At 39.0% G+C, this 19,632-nt stretch overlaps 1 protein-coding gene across 3 annotated transcripts; it reads right to left on the bottom strand.

Moving 5' to 3' along the window:
* Nucleotides 1–390: 390 nt before the first annotated feature.
* On the bottom strand, nt 391–18,383 carry LOC136885305 (facilitated trehalose transporter Tret1). Of its 3 annotated transcripts, none has more exons than XM_068230437.1 (4): nt 18,005–18,383; nt 17,709–17,835; nt 11,612–11,880; nt 391–1,159 (listed from the first exon to the last, which is right to left on the bottom strand). In XM_068230437.1, exons 2-4 carry the CDS (start codon nt 17,812–17,814, stop codon nt 1,037–1,039), a joined length of 498 nt encoding a protein of 165 aa, XP_068086538.1. In that variant the 5' UTR covers nt 17,815–17,835; nt 18,005–18,383; the 3' UTR covers nt 391–1,036. The 3 variants fall into 3 exon arrangements, 2 of the variants coding, with proteins under 2 accessions (XP_068086538.1, XP_067013918.2); XM_067157817.2 differs by lacking the exon at nt 391–1,159 and adding an exon at nt 4,304–5,366; XR_011019004.1 differs by lacking the exons at nt 391–1,159; nt 11,612–11,880 and adding an exon at nt 17,433–17,620.
* Nucleotides 18,384–19,632: the final 1,249 nt, after the last annotated feature.

Genomic DNA, 19,632 nt, shown 5'->3' with positions numbered 1-19,632 from the left:
TCCCCTTTTCACATGCGGTCAACAGCCCACCATTAACAGGCGTAACATTTCCTTTCATAAGGACACAAGACCGCTTCACTCGGAAGTACGTCTACAATAAACTGAGGTCTCAAAGGACTCGCGCAAATCACCTCGAATTCAACACATATTTTCCCAACAGTATCACGTCACTTTCGCAACGCGGCTCCGGTCTTACAATGCTAATATTTGCCCGATCATTATTATTATTATTATTATTATTATTATTATTATTATTATTATTATTATTATTATTGCCATTCTACATGACTTGCCCGCTGCATTAATCATACATGATCATTGTGCAGAATCTATTCAGCAATTACAACACAATTACGTACTCGCACGCCAATTAACATCTGATTACTGACTGCTAATTAATCGATGGTCAGCACTTGGTTACTTTATCGTCACACGGCAATACATTAATTAATTAATTAATATTCACACGGATTGATATTTGACACTCGCATTATGATCACTTCCTGGTAAATTTAATCACGTAATCAATTGAAATCATAACGCTCCCTATCTAAGTATTTCAAGGGGGGGGGGGGGGGGGGGTTTGGTTGTCAGTTTCGCCGCTGAGTCTCGGAGTTACGTGCCTTACACACTATAGTACTTACCATTTTTTACTTGCCATGCACTTATCAGAATAATAATTACTCTAATTAATAACTACTCTCTCTGCACTCCCCTAAACTCATTACTACCGGTCTTCTGACGCAAATAATCAAACAAATCTCCCAAGATAAAATAATTGAATAAATCTCTACCACATGCAAAACTAAAGTATTATATTCCCTAAATTATTTACAATCGATGACTCAGACCTGTCGTCGGTTTCCTAAACTAAGAATTGGCAACTACGCGCCCATTTCGGCGCTCTATTTCAACTGGACTACATCTTTAATCTTTTATAGCATCAGCTTACGATAAACATCTCCCATCCCCACTAGGCATGCCAGATATTGAAAATTAGTACTCATCTCTATCACATGATGACACCTTCGTCAGCTCAGGAGGTCCATCCTGGGCTTACTCCTGGTCCATGGGCACCGCGGTGATTACTTGCATTTCCATACCACCTTGAAGTTGAGAGTCCATGGTTCCGTGCTGGTGGAGCCGCTCGCCGTAAATCCTGTACACAAACACGTCACTGTTTAATTCCACACTCTGTTTAATAGCGTTCACTGTGAACGTCCGGATCACGATCTCGGATACGACTACGTAGTCCGCGGTTCAGTACCGAATCCCGTCTATCTCTCGGCCACTATTCAGTCTGCCGCTACGTAATACTATCGTGCTATAGTAATGATAATAATATTACTTTACACATCACGGTTTTATAAAAAGTTAACACTGGCGTCACAGAGACCAAAACTATACACTGTTTATGTGAATTCTATTATTTCACTTGAAATGGGAGTTAACTTCACTTGAACAAAGAACTAACGAGGGCTTAACCAAGCATAGCTTCGTCGTCGATGAGCCGCGAGTCCCAAGTGACGCTCGTCCCTTACTGCAGTGGTTTTTACAAGGGAGCGATACCCCTTCCACTAATTTGCGTATTGCCTATTCACGGCATACTCGAGGTGTAATAGTACGGCTAATCGGTGACCAATATTTAGTTGATGCGATTGAGACATAACTATTCAATTATCCTTCGATGGATCTCCTTCAATTAATTAAAATCTGTCCGGCTTCCCCTACCATGCGGGGTGAACTCCCTCCGTCAAGGACGTGTCATGAGAATAAACAGATGGCCCCGGTACTTTTCCACACAGAAGCAACACAATATTCTTTCTTCTTCTGAAAGTTATCAAGAATGGGGACATTAGACACTCTAAATAAATGTCCCAGTGACATTTATCCCTTTTAAATCGGGAGACGACTCCATAATTCGAGTTTCATTAATTTTCTAGATCGTAGATAATTAAGTTGGCTAGTCCGAATCCAAGATGGCTCCTATATTTCGTTTCGAAAAAGTTGGTTTCCCCTCATTCTCTGAGTCTTGAGGAAGGGATGTCTTCTCTCGGGTGATGTCATGGGGAATCCCCATTCATAACCCCTCCCGGGTCTAAGTTGGCTTGGCTTCCGCTGCGGGCCCCCGCTACACAAAGGACAATACTGCGCAATAGGTCGCAGACAAAGAAATCTCGTAGAATAACTTTTAAAAGACTCAATTTCTCTATCTTAATGGTATGAATATTAATTAGTTTTGGTATTACCTGTATTAATGATATGAATATTAATCAATTTCAGTATTGTTTTCCCTAAATAGCATTGCGTGCGTAATTACGAAGATCAATATCAACCAAAGGTCCTTGGATCATGCCCCTGTCGGGTTCAGTAAGAAGAGTAACAAGGTTTAAGGTGGCAAAACCCTATATGAATAACAATGTATATGTCGCTAGCACAAACAAATTGTATTGAATCTATGGACGCAAAGCACGATATGTCCAATGAGTGAAAGTCTCCTCGTTCCCCTGGAAAGTTTTACAACAATGCCCACACAGAATGGCTGAAAACCCTCTGATGACCTTACCACATTAATTATGAGCTAATATGAATTAAAACTCATTTTGGGTAATCTCGCAAACTTTAAAATGTGTCTCCTGAAAAATCAGGTTTTTGGACATATCTGGTTCTGCCTTTGTACCACAGTTTTCAAATAAATGCAAGAAGGGCATGCTACCCTCTATCACAGATGTAAATTAAATTCTGAAAAAATATAGAATAAAAATATCCAACATTTCGTTTGCTTTCAAAAATGGAATGGTCACTAAGTAAAAAAAAAAAATGCAAGATACAGTAATACTAATAATGCTAATAATAAAATATTGCAGGATATAGGCAACATACTCGCATAACATCAGGAAAAGAAAAACAGAAAGTGAAAGTGGCCTAATTACACAAGAGAGAGACAGCGCTCTTGATCAAAATTGAGGAGTGGGGGTCTGCACTCTGGTCAACCTAGCAAAGTTGTCTTTTGCAACCTTGCACAGCGCAATGCACTGATGCGTGCACCCTGAGAGGACCTGCTGTAAATCGAATTTAGGCGCAAACTGTGACAAAGTATTGGTCAAAGCGGGGTTTAGGGAAGAACAATGCTGCAATGGACTGAGTGAGGTGAATGTAAACGTAATGGCACTATCCCAACTGTGCTGAGAAAGAAAAATGTCCTCTGAAGAAGTTAACTTCAATTGAACTGACCAACTTATGACAAATTATAATTTCAAATCAGCTACAGAGCTTCTAGCAGAAGGAGACTGCGCAACTGGTAATAATAAGCTTTTCTTCGATTTAGACGTAGAGCAAGTAGACTCGCCTAGATGACTTCTATTCAAGACTCAAGTCACTTTTAGAGTCTTACTTCTCTGTACATATTGTACATAACTTCAGTCTTCTCAAGACTATAAATATTCTCCATGGGAGTAGCAGCATCTTCTTCTTCTTCTCCTCCTCACCTAGTTGGAGATTCCTGACCGGCTTGTTCCATCCAATCAAGTAACCAACCAACCTTCCAACCTCCTACGAGGTCCTACCCCTGTCAGTCATGACGTGCGTGTAACTGTGTTGTTAAGGAATAGGCGTAGCAACAATAAAGTGGTTTTATGTAAGGAAATGAATGTATCTCGTGCGATATTTATTTGCACCAAAATAAAATCGCATTGAGAATGAGAAGTTTTAAAGATTGGTATTCCCAACCAGAGAATGGGAATATCTACTTATGAATACCTACTTATTTCAAACTATACCTGATGTGAATATTGAATTTTCACGACTGCATTGTAATCGCAACAAACTTTCAACGTATTAGGTCGTGTTACGTACATGTAGTATGTGTTGAAGAGATGTTAAGTACAGAACAAAAATGGCCAGCCGGACACCAGTGGGATCCGAACCCACAACCTCTGTACTTAACATCTCTTCAACACGTACTACATGTACGTAACACGACCTAATACGTTGAAAGTCTGTTTCGATTACAATGCGGTCGTGAAAATTCAATATTCATTGACATGCCCCACAACAGGCGACTTAAACGCACTCTACAGTGTGCTAGCAGCAGTGCCAGACCTGTAGCTCAGATCCTTTCAAACAGAACAAGGATGGCCTAGGCCACCATAGCTCAATTGGTATAGCAACCGACGCGAAATCGGGAGGTTGTGGGTTCGGATCCCGCTGGTGTCCGGCTGGCCATTTTTGTTCTGTACTTAACATCTCTTCAACATGTACTACATGTACGTTACACGACCTAATACGTTGAAAGTCTGTTTTGATTATACCTGACGTGTTCAGTTACCTAAAATAAGCTGAATTTCTTCCCTTGATTTCCCCTTGGTCTCTGGTACAGCCAATGCCACAAACAAAGTTCCCAAAATGCACATAGAACAAAGGACACCATAGGTAATATCCTGTCCTATATGGTGGAGCATATAGGGAAAGAGTTTGGTTACCAACAATGCTACAGCCCAATTGAAAGAGACTGCTATTGCAGTGACCCAACCTTTTGCTGAATTGGGTACGAGCTCAACCATCATGAACCATGGTAACGGTCCAAATCCCACAGAGAAAACTATCACATAAACAATCAACGATGCCAGAGGAAGCCATCTCCAAGACTCAATATCAAAAGCATTCTCTCTGAAGTAGAAATATGCCGAGAGTGATGCCAAACAAATGGCCATAACTGTGGATGAAAATAAGAGTATAGGTCTGCGACCAAGATGATCTACAGCAAGGCTTGCCACGAAAACGGCTATGACTTGAACAACACCTACAATTATAGTACAGATGTCAGAAGGCAAACTACTGCCAGCATCTTCAAATATTTGGACTGTATAAAAAATTACGGCATTTATACCACACATCTGTTGAAAGAACATAAGACCAAAAATAATAGCAACTGCTTTCATTGTAGTCCTTTTGGACTGTGAGGGCTGTTCTTCATCAGAAGTTTTCTCGAACCTTGCACGCAGACACTGGAGCTCAGTATCAATGTTGTACCCTTCCTTACTGTTCCGGAGCCACTTCAAGGAGTTTTCAGCTTCTGTAATAAGATTCTTGGATACAAGAAATGTTGGTGTTTCCGGCATCCAGAAGAAAGTTACAGCAAAGATGAGAGGTATAATACCTGCTGTAACTGTAAATGATATGTAGGATAGAAAGGTCCCAAGTACATACATATAAAGGAAGCCAATACATAACATGAAATCTAGATAAGCTCCTACTGCCCCACGGATTGAATCTTCAGCAATTTCTTCACTGTAGAGTGGTACGAGAACAAGGCTTACACCTACTGCAAGTCCAAGGATGAAGCGTCCCAGATACACCAGCACAATCTGTGAAGATAAATATTACTGAATTTCAGTACAACATTTTATAGAGATTGTTTACAAAAGCATGTATAGCTTTTTAATATTTTTATTACTGATTAAGAAAACCCGTATGATGTTACACAATAGAAAACAAACTTTTATTGATTGTTCACCAAGTATTTACATTTGTTCATACATTGAACTGGCCTCTTCTCTAGCCAAATCTTTCAAATCTACTTCAATTGTCCTTTTCAAAGAATCCCCATGTCAAAGCCATCTGTGCTGTGATTGCAGAAGGCGATATTCTTTCAAACCAATGTATCCCATAACAAGCACTATTTGTGAAAGTTCCTTGACATGACTGTTTGCGTCACCGGCAACTTCATTTCTAATTGATACCAAGAATGTATTCTTCCGCGCCTTTCTACTTTTTCATTGGCTATTTCTAGTTTTTGCCTTTGCCTTTGTTATATTATAAATTAATTGGAAATTAGGCTATTAATATTCTTTATGGACTTCCTTTCTCCCGCTATTTTGTATTTTTTTTTTTTTTTTTTGTTAAGGTTTTTGGTGTACTTATGAGTAATCACTACTATTAGTCTTACAGCACTACTTTATGTCGTATCTGGAAGCTTCTGCAGTGCTACTTAAGGACTGCACCAATCAAGTGCTACAGGATGCAGCCCTCACTCTCTTCAGGGATCTCACCGTAATCGCTGCCACTTCTCAGTGGCAGTTTTTATGCTGCACTATCGTCCAGGCAAAAATTTCGCCGTACGCACTAGAGAAGGCGGCTTTTCACTGACATGCATCTTGCCACACCTTACTCGAGGCTGTTGACCTCGGCTCGGCTCGCTTGTTAGAACTGCAGCATGACATGTTGAGCGCAATTTCGACACTTTTGCAGCTGGCTGAGCCGGCATTTCTATTTCACTTCGGATTTGTACCAATGGTAGCCTGGACCTTGTATTCTGCATCAAGTTGTGCACCAAGCTTACGAATATTCTATGCAATGTTTTAGCCAGCCATGTCTATTTCTGGAAAACTACTTTTTTTTTTATTCGGCTGGTTTGCCTCAGAAAATTTTTCAATCGCACTGCAGTGCTGGACTATTTAGTTGCTGGTCTAATATTTGGCAACCCTTTTTTCAATTTATTATCTCCCTGGTGGAAGAATTTAGTGCTGTGAGATTTAGACTGAAGCCTTGTAATCAAATTTATTATCTTTGTGAATCTATTGGTTATCAGTCAGTCATGACTGAGACAGCGGAGTGAGCGGATGTGCTGAGTAGAGTGCTGAATATGGGTGATTCACTAGTGCAGTACAGGGCAGCTATAGGGAGGTGGAATGGAGGAGTGAAATGTAAAAAAGTGATAGGAGAGATAAAAAATGGGCAACAAATGGGTGTATTGGCAACCTTGATGGTAGCTGCAGTGATAGCAATCTTACTGGAAATTGGTGGAGTTGAGCTAAACCCAGGGCCTGGAATAGTTGGTGTAATCGGATGAGAAGAATTCGAAATGATTAAGGAACTGATCAAAGAAGCATGTCAGGATGAGCAAACAAGAGACCTAATTAGATAACAAGCCAAGGAAATAAATAAGGAAATACAGCAGTTAAAACAGTGTATTAAAGAGGAGATGAATGTGATAAAAGAGAGAGTGGCTCATAACACGGAGGAAGTAGAACAACTGAAGACCAAAGTCAGGGATTTAGAGGAGGAACTGAGTCAAGTAAAGTGGTCTGAAATCAGGACTAAACAAGAGCTCAGTAGGAAAAACCTTTTTATTTATGGTGTGTCGGAAGGAGACAACGAAAGCAAGGTGGAAATAGTATATAAAGTGATAGAAGTAATACAAAGTGAAATGAAGATAAACTTTAGTGAGGTGGACACATACAATGTATATAGAGTGGGGAAAGTGAAGGGTAGGAGACCAATCAAGGTTAAATTAATATCAACCCTGATGGTGGAAATAGTGCTGAGGAATACCAGCAACTTAAAAGGTGAGAAAATTTGGGCGAGAAGGGACATGGACAATGGCGTCATGAAGGAACAAAACATTTTACGCAGGCACCTAGGCAAAGCAAGATACCAAGGCCTAAAGGCCTACATAAAGGGCAGCGTCTGATCACTGGAGACGGTTGCTGGTGGTGCACATGGACACCAGTTCAGCTACAGGAAATAAACGAAAAACACCAACATCAGCAGAGTGTAACGTGGGAGGAAGGAGCAGAAGTGAGCAAGGTAACGCTGACGGAAGTCAGTGATGACATAGGTGCGAGCGATACGGCAGAAGGAAGAGGAGCGTATACAGGAGACGAGCAGTCAGCAGCGCACGCAGACGCGAGGGGCAATGCACTGGAAGATAGCCCTATCGACCAACGCCCAGGGGTCAGCAAGGGGATTGAAGAAAGAAGACGAGAGACAAGGGTAAAGGGTAAAAACCTAAGTCTAAAAGATTTATGGGCAAAAAGAAATGTCACAGACTGATAAGGGGGGGGGGAAAGAGAATGGCAAAATGCCTAAAACTCCAGGAGAGTATATGGTAGAAATAGAACAAATGGGAAGATCTAGAATGACCAGAAGTAAGTCAGGGAATTTAGAATATAGAAGTAAAAAATAACTAGAGTTAAAGGTATCACATGTTAATATCAAAGGAATGTGGAACAAAATAGGTAATGAAGACTTTAAAGAGCTACTGGAAGAAATGGATATTCTTGGACTTGTAGAAACTTGGGCTGATTACAAGAAAGACTTAACCTTTTCCGGTCCAATGTCGAGGTGACCTCAACATCATGGTTTATTGTAACTGGTCCAACGTCGAGATCACCTCGACATTATGTTTCGTTCTATTTAAGAAGTTATTTACTGAAGTTCTTTGGCCTGATTGAGGTCCATCGATATCCCTGATGTTTCTAGAGCAAATTTTTGTGGAGAAAGGAAGTCGTTCTTTTATCTCCATGGAAATATTACGAAATATATGCAGCCGTGTATCGTCATGGTTACCCGCGGCCTGTCAGCTGTGTTTTGTTTACATTGAGTGGTGTGCACACGTGTTGTAGTAGGCTTGTTTACCTGTGAATGCGAATTGTGTCAGTTGAATTTGTGATATAAAAGCGGCAAATATGAATGAAGGTGAAATACGTATGCACATTTAGACAGGAATGAAGATAATTATTTATTTGAATTAGACGAATAGTTTAGAGAACTGTCAAGTGAAGATGAAGGTGTATTGAACTCCAGCATTGCAAGTGAAATTTCAGCGACAGGACCTGTACGTAAAAAGCACGGAATGATCCCAGACCATTATATGCTGTTTCTGAAGATTCAGAACAGGAAGTTCCAGTGCCTGCTACAAAAGCAAGAAGATGCATGAAGGCAATGGGCCGGGGTGGTAGAGTTGATACGGCACACGGCAATGATGACTCTTCTCAGATCAGTGTTGATCAAGTAACAGTAATGCTCAGAATACCTTCGCACATACAAATGGGAATGCAAACGACAATAGTGTTTACCAGAATGTAACATTTCATGATAGTGAGCCTCCCAGACTAAGTTATTCATCAGTACAGGAAACTAGAGGACTGCAGGTTCCTCCTAGCTGCATCATTCCACTTCAATTTTTAATGTTATTTTTCGCTCCTGCACTGATGACTTTTGTGTAAACCTGTAAGTAACTCACTAGACTCATGTTTATGTGATATAATAATCATAATAATATTATAATTATAGTTACTAATAAAAGATCTGAGTTTAATCAGACTAGGTAAAAATATAGAAAATTAATTTGGACCAGACTGTTATAACATGTGACAGAAAATTGGACTGCAAAGGGTTAAAGATAAAAGGATGTATTGTATGGAGTCAATATGGATCAAGGAGATCCAATAGAGGAAGTATATCGGGAGGAATTTCGATGGTAATCAAAAACAACTTAAAAGACAGGATACAGCGCTTAGAATCTAAGTTTAAGGAATTAATCTGGATAAGAATATTACATAGGGTCAATTGGAGGAATGAAATATGCATAGCTTTATATATATTGGTCATGGAGACCTCTTTAATACCAACTTTGTAATTTTTTGATAGCTTTAATGTTCATTTATCTAGTCATGTTATTCAATTTAATATCGGTCTGGCTTGGATCAGCCTTCAAAGTTAATGTAACTATTTCAGATATTCCAAATTTTTTCAGGTTTCATAAGACAATAGTCTTATTTATAAATCTTTATATATCATGCGCACAGCCAGTTGCCATTTGGCTCAAGGACATGTGCCCAGTATTTGATCTTAAAACTTAGTCATTGTTCATTTTCAAAACTATTTCAATTATTTATTGTTATTTCTTCAAATATTATAATATATGTTGTAACTGCTCATCCCTTACTTTTCTCATTCCCCGTAAAACTCAGGAATCCTACTTTGGCCTTTCCTAGTTTTCTCCAGTGATGGTGAATATCTGGAAATGAGTTATGAGTGGGAAAGTGAGGAACGTGAAATCGTTGCAAGTGAGTGCGAAAATAACCCAAGTGACAGAACAAACACAGACGATGAAAAAAGGGTTCTGTGGCCTGTGTTATCTATAAGGCCCAAAAATTAAGAAAAGAGACTATTTATTCTTGTATAATTTGCACAGCAAAGCCATTCTTACACCCTGTTACGTGCTTTGAAATGTATCTCACAAGTGAAAGTTTCTAAACTGCCAGGGAAGACTCAACATCATGTGTATAAAATTGTATCATAAATACTAGTTAGATTGTTACTGTTTGCCAGTTCAATATTTATAGCTGTAGTCATGAATTATGAAGTAGGGTAGAAAGTGAATTATAGCTCAGTTGTTTAGTGATCTTAATCAAGACTACTTGGTGTTGTGCCTTGTGCCATTTTTGCACTATAACCAGCAGTTAACGATTTATTTTTTGCAAGATTATATGGATACCTTCAAGCTGACCTCCTGAAATCAGGTATGAATGAGTTAATAAACCTTAGAGTACTCACATATTTGCATTTTCATGTGTGTTAAATTTTAAAAATACTTTTACAAAAAATAATTACGCTCACAAGCAAAAACTTATCCGCTTGGCAAGGGTTAATTCATTTTATCAGATAAAGGCTAAATATGTCACCAAAGATCTTTTACATGACATCATAAAATATGGAGTGGTGGATGAATTTCTTTCCAACTATGCAGGGTTTGAACCCATAATTTTGAGATCTGCAGGCCAACATTGTACTACTGATATACCGAGGGAGCTATCCCACGATTTTCTTCCTAAAGGTTGTTCTTTCCTGTATATCTCCCTCCAGGATCCCTACTTCTTTGAAGTCCTTGAGAGCCTCCTTAAGCCATAAAGGTTGTGCCCCCCACTTTTCTTGTAGACTAAATATCCTGCGTGCCAGTCTCTTTGGATTCATCCTCTTAATGTGCCCATGAAATGGTAGTCTTTCTTCCCTTATAGTAGTTGTTATCTTCTCAACTTTTTCAAAAAGTTCTCGATTCGGTCTTAACCAGAACAGGGGTTGTGAATCTAGCGACTTCCTTGGACCAAAGATTTTTCTATGGAAACTCCTTTCCCTTTTTTCAATAACTGGGTCCGTTAGTCCCAAAATGGTTTTCGCTGCATATAGACACTGCTCTGACCACTGTACAATAATGTTTTAATTTTGCTTGAATGGATATGGACTTGGATTTACAAGTTCCATGACAAAGTATGAAAGCCATTTCTCATTTCCATTTGGGGTGAGAATTTCTCCCACGTACTGGAATTTCTGAACACGGTGGATTTCCCCAAATTTGGTTTTAATTCTGTCTATGAGATCTGTTTTCTCTGAGTCCATATTTGCAATGTTTTCAAAAGATATTCTTAAACCAGTTTTAGCAGCTACATTTATATAATTCCTTTACTTGTTCTGCAGCTGAATGAAGCAAAGGCTAGTTAGTCAAATATGATCGCACCTTTTCCACATCCTATCTTTATTCCATCCTGCTGTTCCCTTTCGGACACTCTTGATCTCCAATCTCTGATAACCTTTTCCACAATACATTTAAATAGTCGTGATGAAAGGCAGTCCCCTTGTCTCAGATCCCTTTTTATCTCAAATGGTTCAGAGATTTCACCCAGGATTTTAACTTGAGATCAGGTGTCTGTCAATGTCTCCTAGATTAATGCGAGGGATTTATCATCTGAACCAAACCCATGAAGGACATTAATCAGTATTATTACTATTATTATTATTAAATAACAATATTCCTGTGTTGACTACTTACGAATACGTCTGCTGAAACAATCACAACCCATCCTATTAAGTACACCACTGCTGTCACGAGAAGAACTTTCCTTCGACCAAAAATGTTAGCCATGTATCCAGCAGGAAGAGCACCTGTCAGTGCTCCGATGGGCAAGAGACTGCTGATCCATGAGGCCTGCTCTTCAGTAGCATACAGTGGTAGCGTCACATTGGTTTCACGTTGGATGAGAGGGAGCGCTGGAGAAGTCCAAGCCATAGCAATACCACAGCACATCGCGGCAAGGTTGGCTGAAAATTTATAATAGCTTACTTGAGAATATATATATCTTCTGTGGTGGTGGAAATTATTGCCTTAAAGACAATTACAATATTTTGAAGAATAATAAAATAATATTAAGAGAAGAACAAATTATGTCTCCTCTTGTAGTTGAAATGGCATGCTGATGTGAATTACCTGCACTGGTTCAATTGAAAGCACGAGAGACAGTAATGAAAGGGTCAGAGTATCCACATGCTTGAAAATTGGGGCAGTAGTAGGCTTAGGGGTTCAGTGTAAATATCTGTTTTGTTTGAATAATTTTGAGTAAGAGCATGCAGAGTAATTATAGATCCATTTTAAACAGCTTGTTTTAAAGATGCATAATCTGTCATCTGAAACAACGCACTGTATACAGGCCCTCAACATCACAGATATTAACAGATTCTCCAATAAAAGCAGCAACCTTCCAAATGTAAGAAAAATCCACCAAGAGCTAAGAATTTGTGCAGTGACAATTTAGTGCTCTTTGCCCCAAATGGGTAGAGCTCTATAGAGAATATACTCCAGCTATCAACTGGATTAGGCATCACCAAGGACCAAGGACTTTCTTGTAGCTAATGGCAGGAGGCAATCAAGATAACATCAAACGTTTCTGTAGTACAAACTGTTCCGGGCAGAACTCAGGACGGAAACCTCTGTCGCAGATGCGCCAGAGAGAAAGAAACATTAGTTCAAGTTCTGGGTTCTTGCCCCTAAGGGCACGTACTGAGAAACTCACGGCACCACAAGAGAAGATCACTGGTTGCAGAAAAACTGCAGTAAAAAATTCCATATACATGAAGAAGTCCACAGTTTGTCTATGACATGGAGTACAAGGTGATAATAATAATGTCATTTGCTTTACGTTTGACTAAATACTTTTACTGTTTACGAAGACGTCAAGGTGCCGGAATTTAGTCTTGCAGGAGTTCTTTTACGTGCCAGTAAATCTACTGACACGAGGCTGACATATCTAAGCACCTTCAAATACCACCGGACTGAGCCAGAATCGAACCTGCCAAGTTGGGGTCAGAAGGCCAGCGCCTCAACCGTCTGAGCCACTCAGCCTGGTGTACAAGATGAAATGACATAATTGCCTTTAAAGACAATGACAAGAAAGACTTCACTGTCAATCCGACCACCATGTTAGCTAGCCTACTGAAGTCAACCTTGAGAAACATAACATTTATGCACCCACCATACCGTTCTACAAAAAACAAGCACCAGGTGAATGAGATACAGTTTATCGGCGCAATGGATTAGGCTCGTAGCACTATATCTGCCTTGTTCATGGAATTTTGAAAAAAAAGTTTGAGCTGCCTATGAACAATAATGGAAGTATAGTTACCACCATCACCACCAACACATGTGGATCTGTAAACATTCTGAGATGCCACTTGTTTGCTCCTTCATAATTTAGAAATAATAATACTGCTACATTTGTGTAACATAAAAATTACTGTATCCTGATACGCTATACTTTGTCAATTGTGGCAACCCGTAATAGCGGAAAGTTACAGTTAAAATTGAAATAATTGATAAAGAGATTCAACCTATTCAATACAAAAGAATAAGAAATGTAGTGAATTACATTCCCATTTAATAATAAGTAGAAATGGTACCGGTTTCGACCCTAGTCCAGGTCATCATCAGCCGATTAAAACATGAAAAACAATGCATAGGAAAAGGAAATGAAAGATCAAGTACACTCCGGATCAGTAGAAGAGGCGATATAAAAATAAACGGGGGTAGACACTGTAAATCTCAGAAGAAGTAAAATGCAAGTCACTCAAAAGAAAACAGTGCGCAATTTTCTGAGCGGCAGCATGGCACACGCAGCGCTAGGCAAAGTCCCACAATGTTTACGAATAGCGGAAAACGGTAAAATGAGCTAGTTTTTAAACACTGTCAACCGAGGAAAATTACTGGATCTTCAAGCTATTCTCCATTTTACTTTGGCGTTTGAAACCACAGTGCCTAATGTTGAATGTGTCGCGCTGATCACCGGGAGCTGGCAAGTTGCTTCAATGGATCTACTCGTCTTCAACTCCTGCACGATTATGGATCTTCGTATGTGTTCGATTGTGATGCGACTTTGTGTCTGACAGTGTTTAAAAACTGGCTCATTTAACCGTTTTCCGCTATTCGTAAACATTGTGGGACTTTGCCTAGCGCTGCGTGTGCCATGCTGCCGCTCAGAGAATTGCGCACTGTTTTCTTTTGAGTGACTTGCATTTTACTTCTTCTGAGTTTTACAGTGTCTACCCCCGTTCATTTTTATATCGCCTCTTCTACTGATCCGGAGTGTACTTGATCTTTCATTTCCTTTTCCTATGCATTGTTTTTCATGTTTTAATCGGCTGATGATGACCTGGACTAGGGTCGAAACCGGTAACATTTCTACTTATTATTAAATGGGAATGTAATTCACTACATTTCTTATTCTTTTGTACTGAATAGGTTGAATCTCTTTATCAATTATTTCAATTTTAACTGTAATATTCTTCAATACAAAACAATGAAATTTTTAACTTTAAATAGAAGAAAGTTGGCGACTGGTTCTATATATATATATAATTTGCCAACCAATTAAAATTGCCAACTGTAACAGAGCATGACTTCCAATGAAAAATATTTAATCTTTAATTACTCGCTTGGTATCTTGAGACATCCTTCCCTTTTAAAATTTGTATAACTATTTGCAGCAACTATATGTGGCCTTGACGTGTTCAGCTGCTTTATCTAGTTGGAGAGGAGAGTTGAGTTTTGTAGGTGGCTTATTGATATCAAGTAAGATTCTCAGCGTACAGCTGTAAAGATTCCTGGAAAAAGTCCTATATGAAAACAAAACAAGGCATATTCTTCAGTATATGACTTATAAGTAGTTATTTGATTTTCTCTAGATTTTCTGGTGGTTTCCCCTCTTTTAGTTATAACTTAAAAAAAAAATTCCTCACAAATGACAGCAAAAAGGAAGATGATGAAAAATATCAAGGAGAACATAAATGCAAGCAATCTGTTTGTGGAGAGAAGAGTAAATAACTTGTTGGGGGGGGAGGAATACTTACCTGAAATTATTTTCATTTAATATTCGTTAATGTCCTGTAAATATGTTTCTTCTTATAACCTTTAGTGCATACAATGAAATACAGTTTATTTGATTACTAATTGCTGAATTGATACATTGTTTTCTCTCCTGAGGCCTGTGTGACCCCTTGTGAGCAATTACGGCAGAAGAATGAGTGCGAGTAACTAAAAGTTAAAGTAGTAAGAAAACAAAGTTATTTTCCTGGATCATCAGTTTCATAGGAAAACGAGTCTTGAGCATTAACCCGTGAGGGGTCGCATCCGGTTGTTTCAACCATTTCTGTTTATTCTGATCAATTTTTTTTTTCTTTACGTCGCACTGACACAGATAGGTCTTATGGCGATGCTGGGACAGGAAAGGCCTAGGAATGGGAAGGAAGCGGCCGTGGCCATAATTAAGGTACAGCCCCAGCATTTGCATGGTGTGAAAATGGGAAACCACGGAAAACCATTTTCAGGGCTGCCGACAGTGGGGTTCGAACCCACTATCTCCCGGATGAAGCTCACAGCTGCGCGCTCTTAACCGCACGGCCAACTCGCCCGGTTGGATCAATCCTGCGAACACTGTTTATTATACTTCCTACCCCTCAGTACCTTTCAATGGACTCATCCACACTTCTCTCACAGCACTGTTATCTCTCTCCTTCAGTTAGTGACAAGCTGGTTATCCAGTCGTTTTGTTCGCACGCGACTCCTCACGTTACCCATCTCCGTTCTATTCAACCATACGCGGCTTGTGGTGTAGACTTATTTATAATGCGGAAGGTGCACTGTTATCATTCATTACTGAGCAGAGGGAGAAGGAGCATTGTCTAGGTAGGTGTTAAATGAAATTAAACATCATTTTAAAAGTACTTTCCATAAACAGAACTTGAATTTTTAATTTCAATTTCATCAGCAAAAGGCAATCTCAGTATTATAATTGTGTTAAAAAGCGTTTGTCTGTGTTTAAATATATATATTATTGTAACAATAAATAGCGTATTAAGTAAGCATTTTATTGATTTCCGGTCGAAACAACCGTACACGACTCCTGATGTTGCATTGGGCACGCGACCCCTCGCGGGTTAGAGAGAGGTGGCTGCTCTTTAAGAAGTGTACCTCACTAATTACTTTTACTGTATTCAACTCGATAACTTTTTTATTTTGATCTTTGGGCCTCTAAACTATATGGGGCAAATATTTTAAGCATTCTCTTCAAAACTACTATCGCCAACTTGAAGAGGTTTATGTATTCCCTGCAGGAGCTGATATAATGCAGCCAGATGAAGCCACGTGCAGAAAGTACATGTTGCATGCGCAAGAAAACTATGTTGTCATGGCTGCAATTTGCCACTGTTAGAGCTGAGATGCTCGTCACTCAACAGTAGGAGACTGAGTTGTGAGGTTAAGTGGTTTAAAGTTTACAGGTGTGTAGTAACTTTTCTTACACTGCGCCTGTTACAGTAACATATAAGGTTCTTTCCAACACAGTCCCTGTATCAGTACATGGTCTCCTTGTGCATGCGCAGTAGGAAAAATCCTTTCCAACACAGTCAAAATTGCATTCAGGTATCCGTCCGTGTACTGCAGTCAGGCGTTCCAACTAAATCTTTGCATCGATCCCTGGCGGTCGGAAGTAGTCCGCAGTCTAAAGCATGTACTGAGGCGTACATTTCTGCGACATGCGCAGAAACACTGTATTGTTGCCTCCTGCTGTACGCTGATTTCTTTGGAGTTCCTTAATCAGCTGTTTTTATGCACATTGCGCGCTCTTCTCCAATTAATAAATTAATCAGCTGTTTGGTTACCGAGGTTAGGATGGATAGTGACGACGCTTTTTTACACTCTTCATCCAGTGAAGAGGAGGTACTATTTTTCGCAAAAATAAAAAGAAATGAAAATTATTTAGGTGACGGTAATTAAACATCTTTCTTTATTTATTTATGTATTGTGTTATGTTAGGCCTATAGTTTATGAAGGCACAAAAGGTACCAGGTGAAACAAAATATAATTGAAATACAAAGTATTTTTCAGAAGAAACTGTTCCTCAGTATAATGAAAATGGGTTTTTCGAGCATTTGCGCATTAGCCGAGGAGTTGCTCAATATATTACAAATCAATATGAAAGAAGTGAGCATCATAAAAGACACTACGGGCAATATGGGAAAATATCGGCATTACACCAAGTTAGTACAGTAATTGCGTTACTCCTATTCCTTGGAGTTCATGAACGAGAATCCATTCCAACACAACCCAATCGTGTATCAATCCCAGAACCGATACGAAGTCAGCGCATGCGTATAAAGTGGTATATGGATGCGTCCATGTACTGACAGCAAACTGCGTGTTGGAAAGAACCTCTGTGGAAAGCCTGTTAAAAAGTTTCTTTTCTGTTAGAACTCTTGAGGAAAATGTAGAAGTAAAACAGCTTGGCATGTCTACTTCAGAATGTATGAGTATTATATTAATATCATTAATTTAAGATCTTCCATATATTTGTTTGCTGAATTTTTACATATAGGTTAATTATATAAAAAATTGTACAGATCACATGTTTTTCCTTGCACAAGCTGCCACTGGATATCAGGTGAGAGTTCTGGCATGCAACAATCAAGTGGCATCACATTGAAACAGAACAGGAGAACTGCTAAGGGAAGAAATCTGGCACAAATGAAAACAATGACAAGTTCCAAAATGTTTGACATACTGAAGCATTTTCAGCTTAGTACTGAGTTCGTTAATCAATTACCCAGGAGAGCAGCTGTGTGCTGATGTGTCTTCCAGTGAGTGATTTTCGGTTCATTCTCAACATTCTTGGAAAGCAGAAACTTCAACTCTGTAGGGTATGAGGCCATATTTTACATACCGTACCAGAACTAAAACAAATATGAGATGTACAAAACGTAAGATAGAGTATTTTCAAGGATAAAAATCTGATATTACGGATATGACGTAACATAACTTACCGCGTTCTCACACGCATATTACGTAACGATATTTCAAATAACGAAACACTTCATACATAAAAAAATAATGGTATCGTACCTCCAATTTCCAGGTTTCCATACGTGAAGCACTACTGAATATGGATTACAGACAGCACTGTAGCCTGTTCGTATACGTACGACATGGATCGAAAATTCATGCCGAACACCAGTACAACGTTTATGTTAATGAGTTGCTAATATAACAATGTTAACGAACCAGCTGTTCTAATCTCCTGGACACATCTGTCGCCCATCTACAGCCTCAGGGCTATCTCTCATGAATTCTAAGTATTTGTTTATTTTGTTTGAAGTCAGGCTCTCTTGTCGAATCCATATCACATCGGTCGTCATTCTACTCTTATTAATATTGCGTGTTTCTTACAAAGCAGGCGAACTTCGATCAAAAACACCACATTCCATACATGCGCGCCATGCAGTCGAACTGTCAAACAGCAGATGTAGTAACATTCGAGATTCGACTAACGCAGACTAAAAAAAGTTTGAAGTAAACTCTGCTCATCTTAATAATAACTGAAATAAGCCAGCGCAAGTTTGCAAATCATCTTTAAAATATTCTTTGCTGAATTCAGTACTTAAATTTTATCGTGCATTTGCACAGGATAGTAATTAATTCTTGATGCATTTGTGCAAAGGGAAGGTGAAAGTCTTTTGTTCTATAATTTGTATTGGTATGACTGGTAATACATAATAACTGTATTTGATAATAGCAAGACCGATAATAGCGGAAGTCAGAGAGTTTTTCCTGGCGAAAGTCGGTTTTGGTCGATAGTAACAGTTCCAACACCAACAACAGGTGCCAACAATAATAAAAATAGACTGCAGTTACTTTTTTATATGATCTTCGAGCATACACAATAGACAGAGAGGGCGCTACCGGCATAACAAAGCGCGAGGATACGAATCAGCTGATGTTGGTAAGTTGTGGCGAACATCTCGGACTGTCAGCGTAAGCGGGAAATTTCAAGTACCGGTAATCATTGTAGATATACGACGCTTTTTCTATATAATTGTAACATATTTCGAACATATAAAATAATGTATTTTCGTAAATGTATGCCAATTTGAAGGAATATAACAAACATTGTCATATCTTGCGCAGCTTACAATTAATATATTTAATGCAGCCAAATAGCCATAACAGAGAATATAGGTTACATTGATGGGTTACATATTTGCATAATCACTTATAGACATTGTTCTTCTTGTACAGAATTCAATGTGGTACTGTTCACACGTTTTTCCACATAGTTTGCACTCACAGTCTATACTTGGGTCATGGAAGTGTTTTGATTTGCAGAGTAGGTGATGAAAACCGTGAACTGCTAATCTTGTAATGATACAATTGCAGTCAGAGATTTGGAAAGGGAAGTAAGATATATTTTCACAGGTAAGGATCAAAATCTGTAACTCAAAAGACACTGACATGATTACGTACCGTATATAGGCTACCAGGGAAAGCGAGTATAAGTCACAAAATGACGTACTCTTCTCCCCTACATGGATATTAACATGTTTTAGTTGTACCATTAGGACCAAATGAAATATTCTACATAATAGTTAAGTTCTGACTTATACTACTTGGTCCAAAGACCGAAATCCCTTCCAGGACTCACATCGTGAACTTATCTTACTTTGAACATTTTCTAAATATATTTCTGGACCCCA

The sequence above is a fragment of the Anabrus simplex genome, chromosome 14 (assembly GCF_040414725.1).
Source record: "Anabrus simplex isolate iqAnaSimp1 chromosome 14, ASM4041472v1, whole genome shotgun sequence".
Lineage (NCBI taxonomy): Eukaryota > Metazoa > Arthropoda > Insecta > Orthoptera > Tettigoniidae > Anabrus > Anabrus simplex.
This window is presented reverse-complemented; position numbering and strand designations above follow the sequence as displayed.

Bases quoted from the DNA above. Each gene is read 5' to 3' on its own strand.
- LOC136885305 (XM_067157817.2), bottom strand. From the start codon at position 17,814: ATGGCCTCATACCCTACAGAGTTGAAGTTTCTGCTTTCCAAGAATGTT. The intron at 11,881-17,708 runs GTAATTGATTAA...ATAAATTTTCAG, and splicing joins GCACACAGCTGCTCTCCTGG to CCAACCTTGCCGCGATGTGC. The intron at 5,367-11,611 runs GTAAGTAGTCAA...TTATCTTCACAG, and splicing joins TTGTTTCAGCAGACGTATTC to ATTGTGCTGGTGTATCTGGG.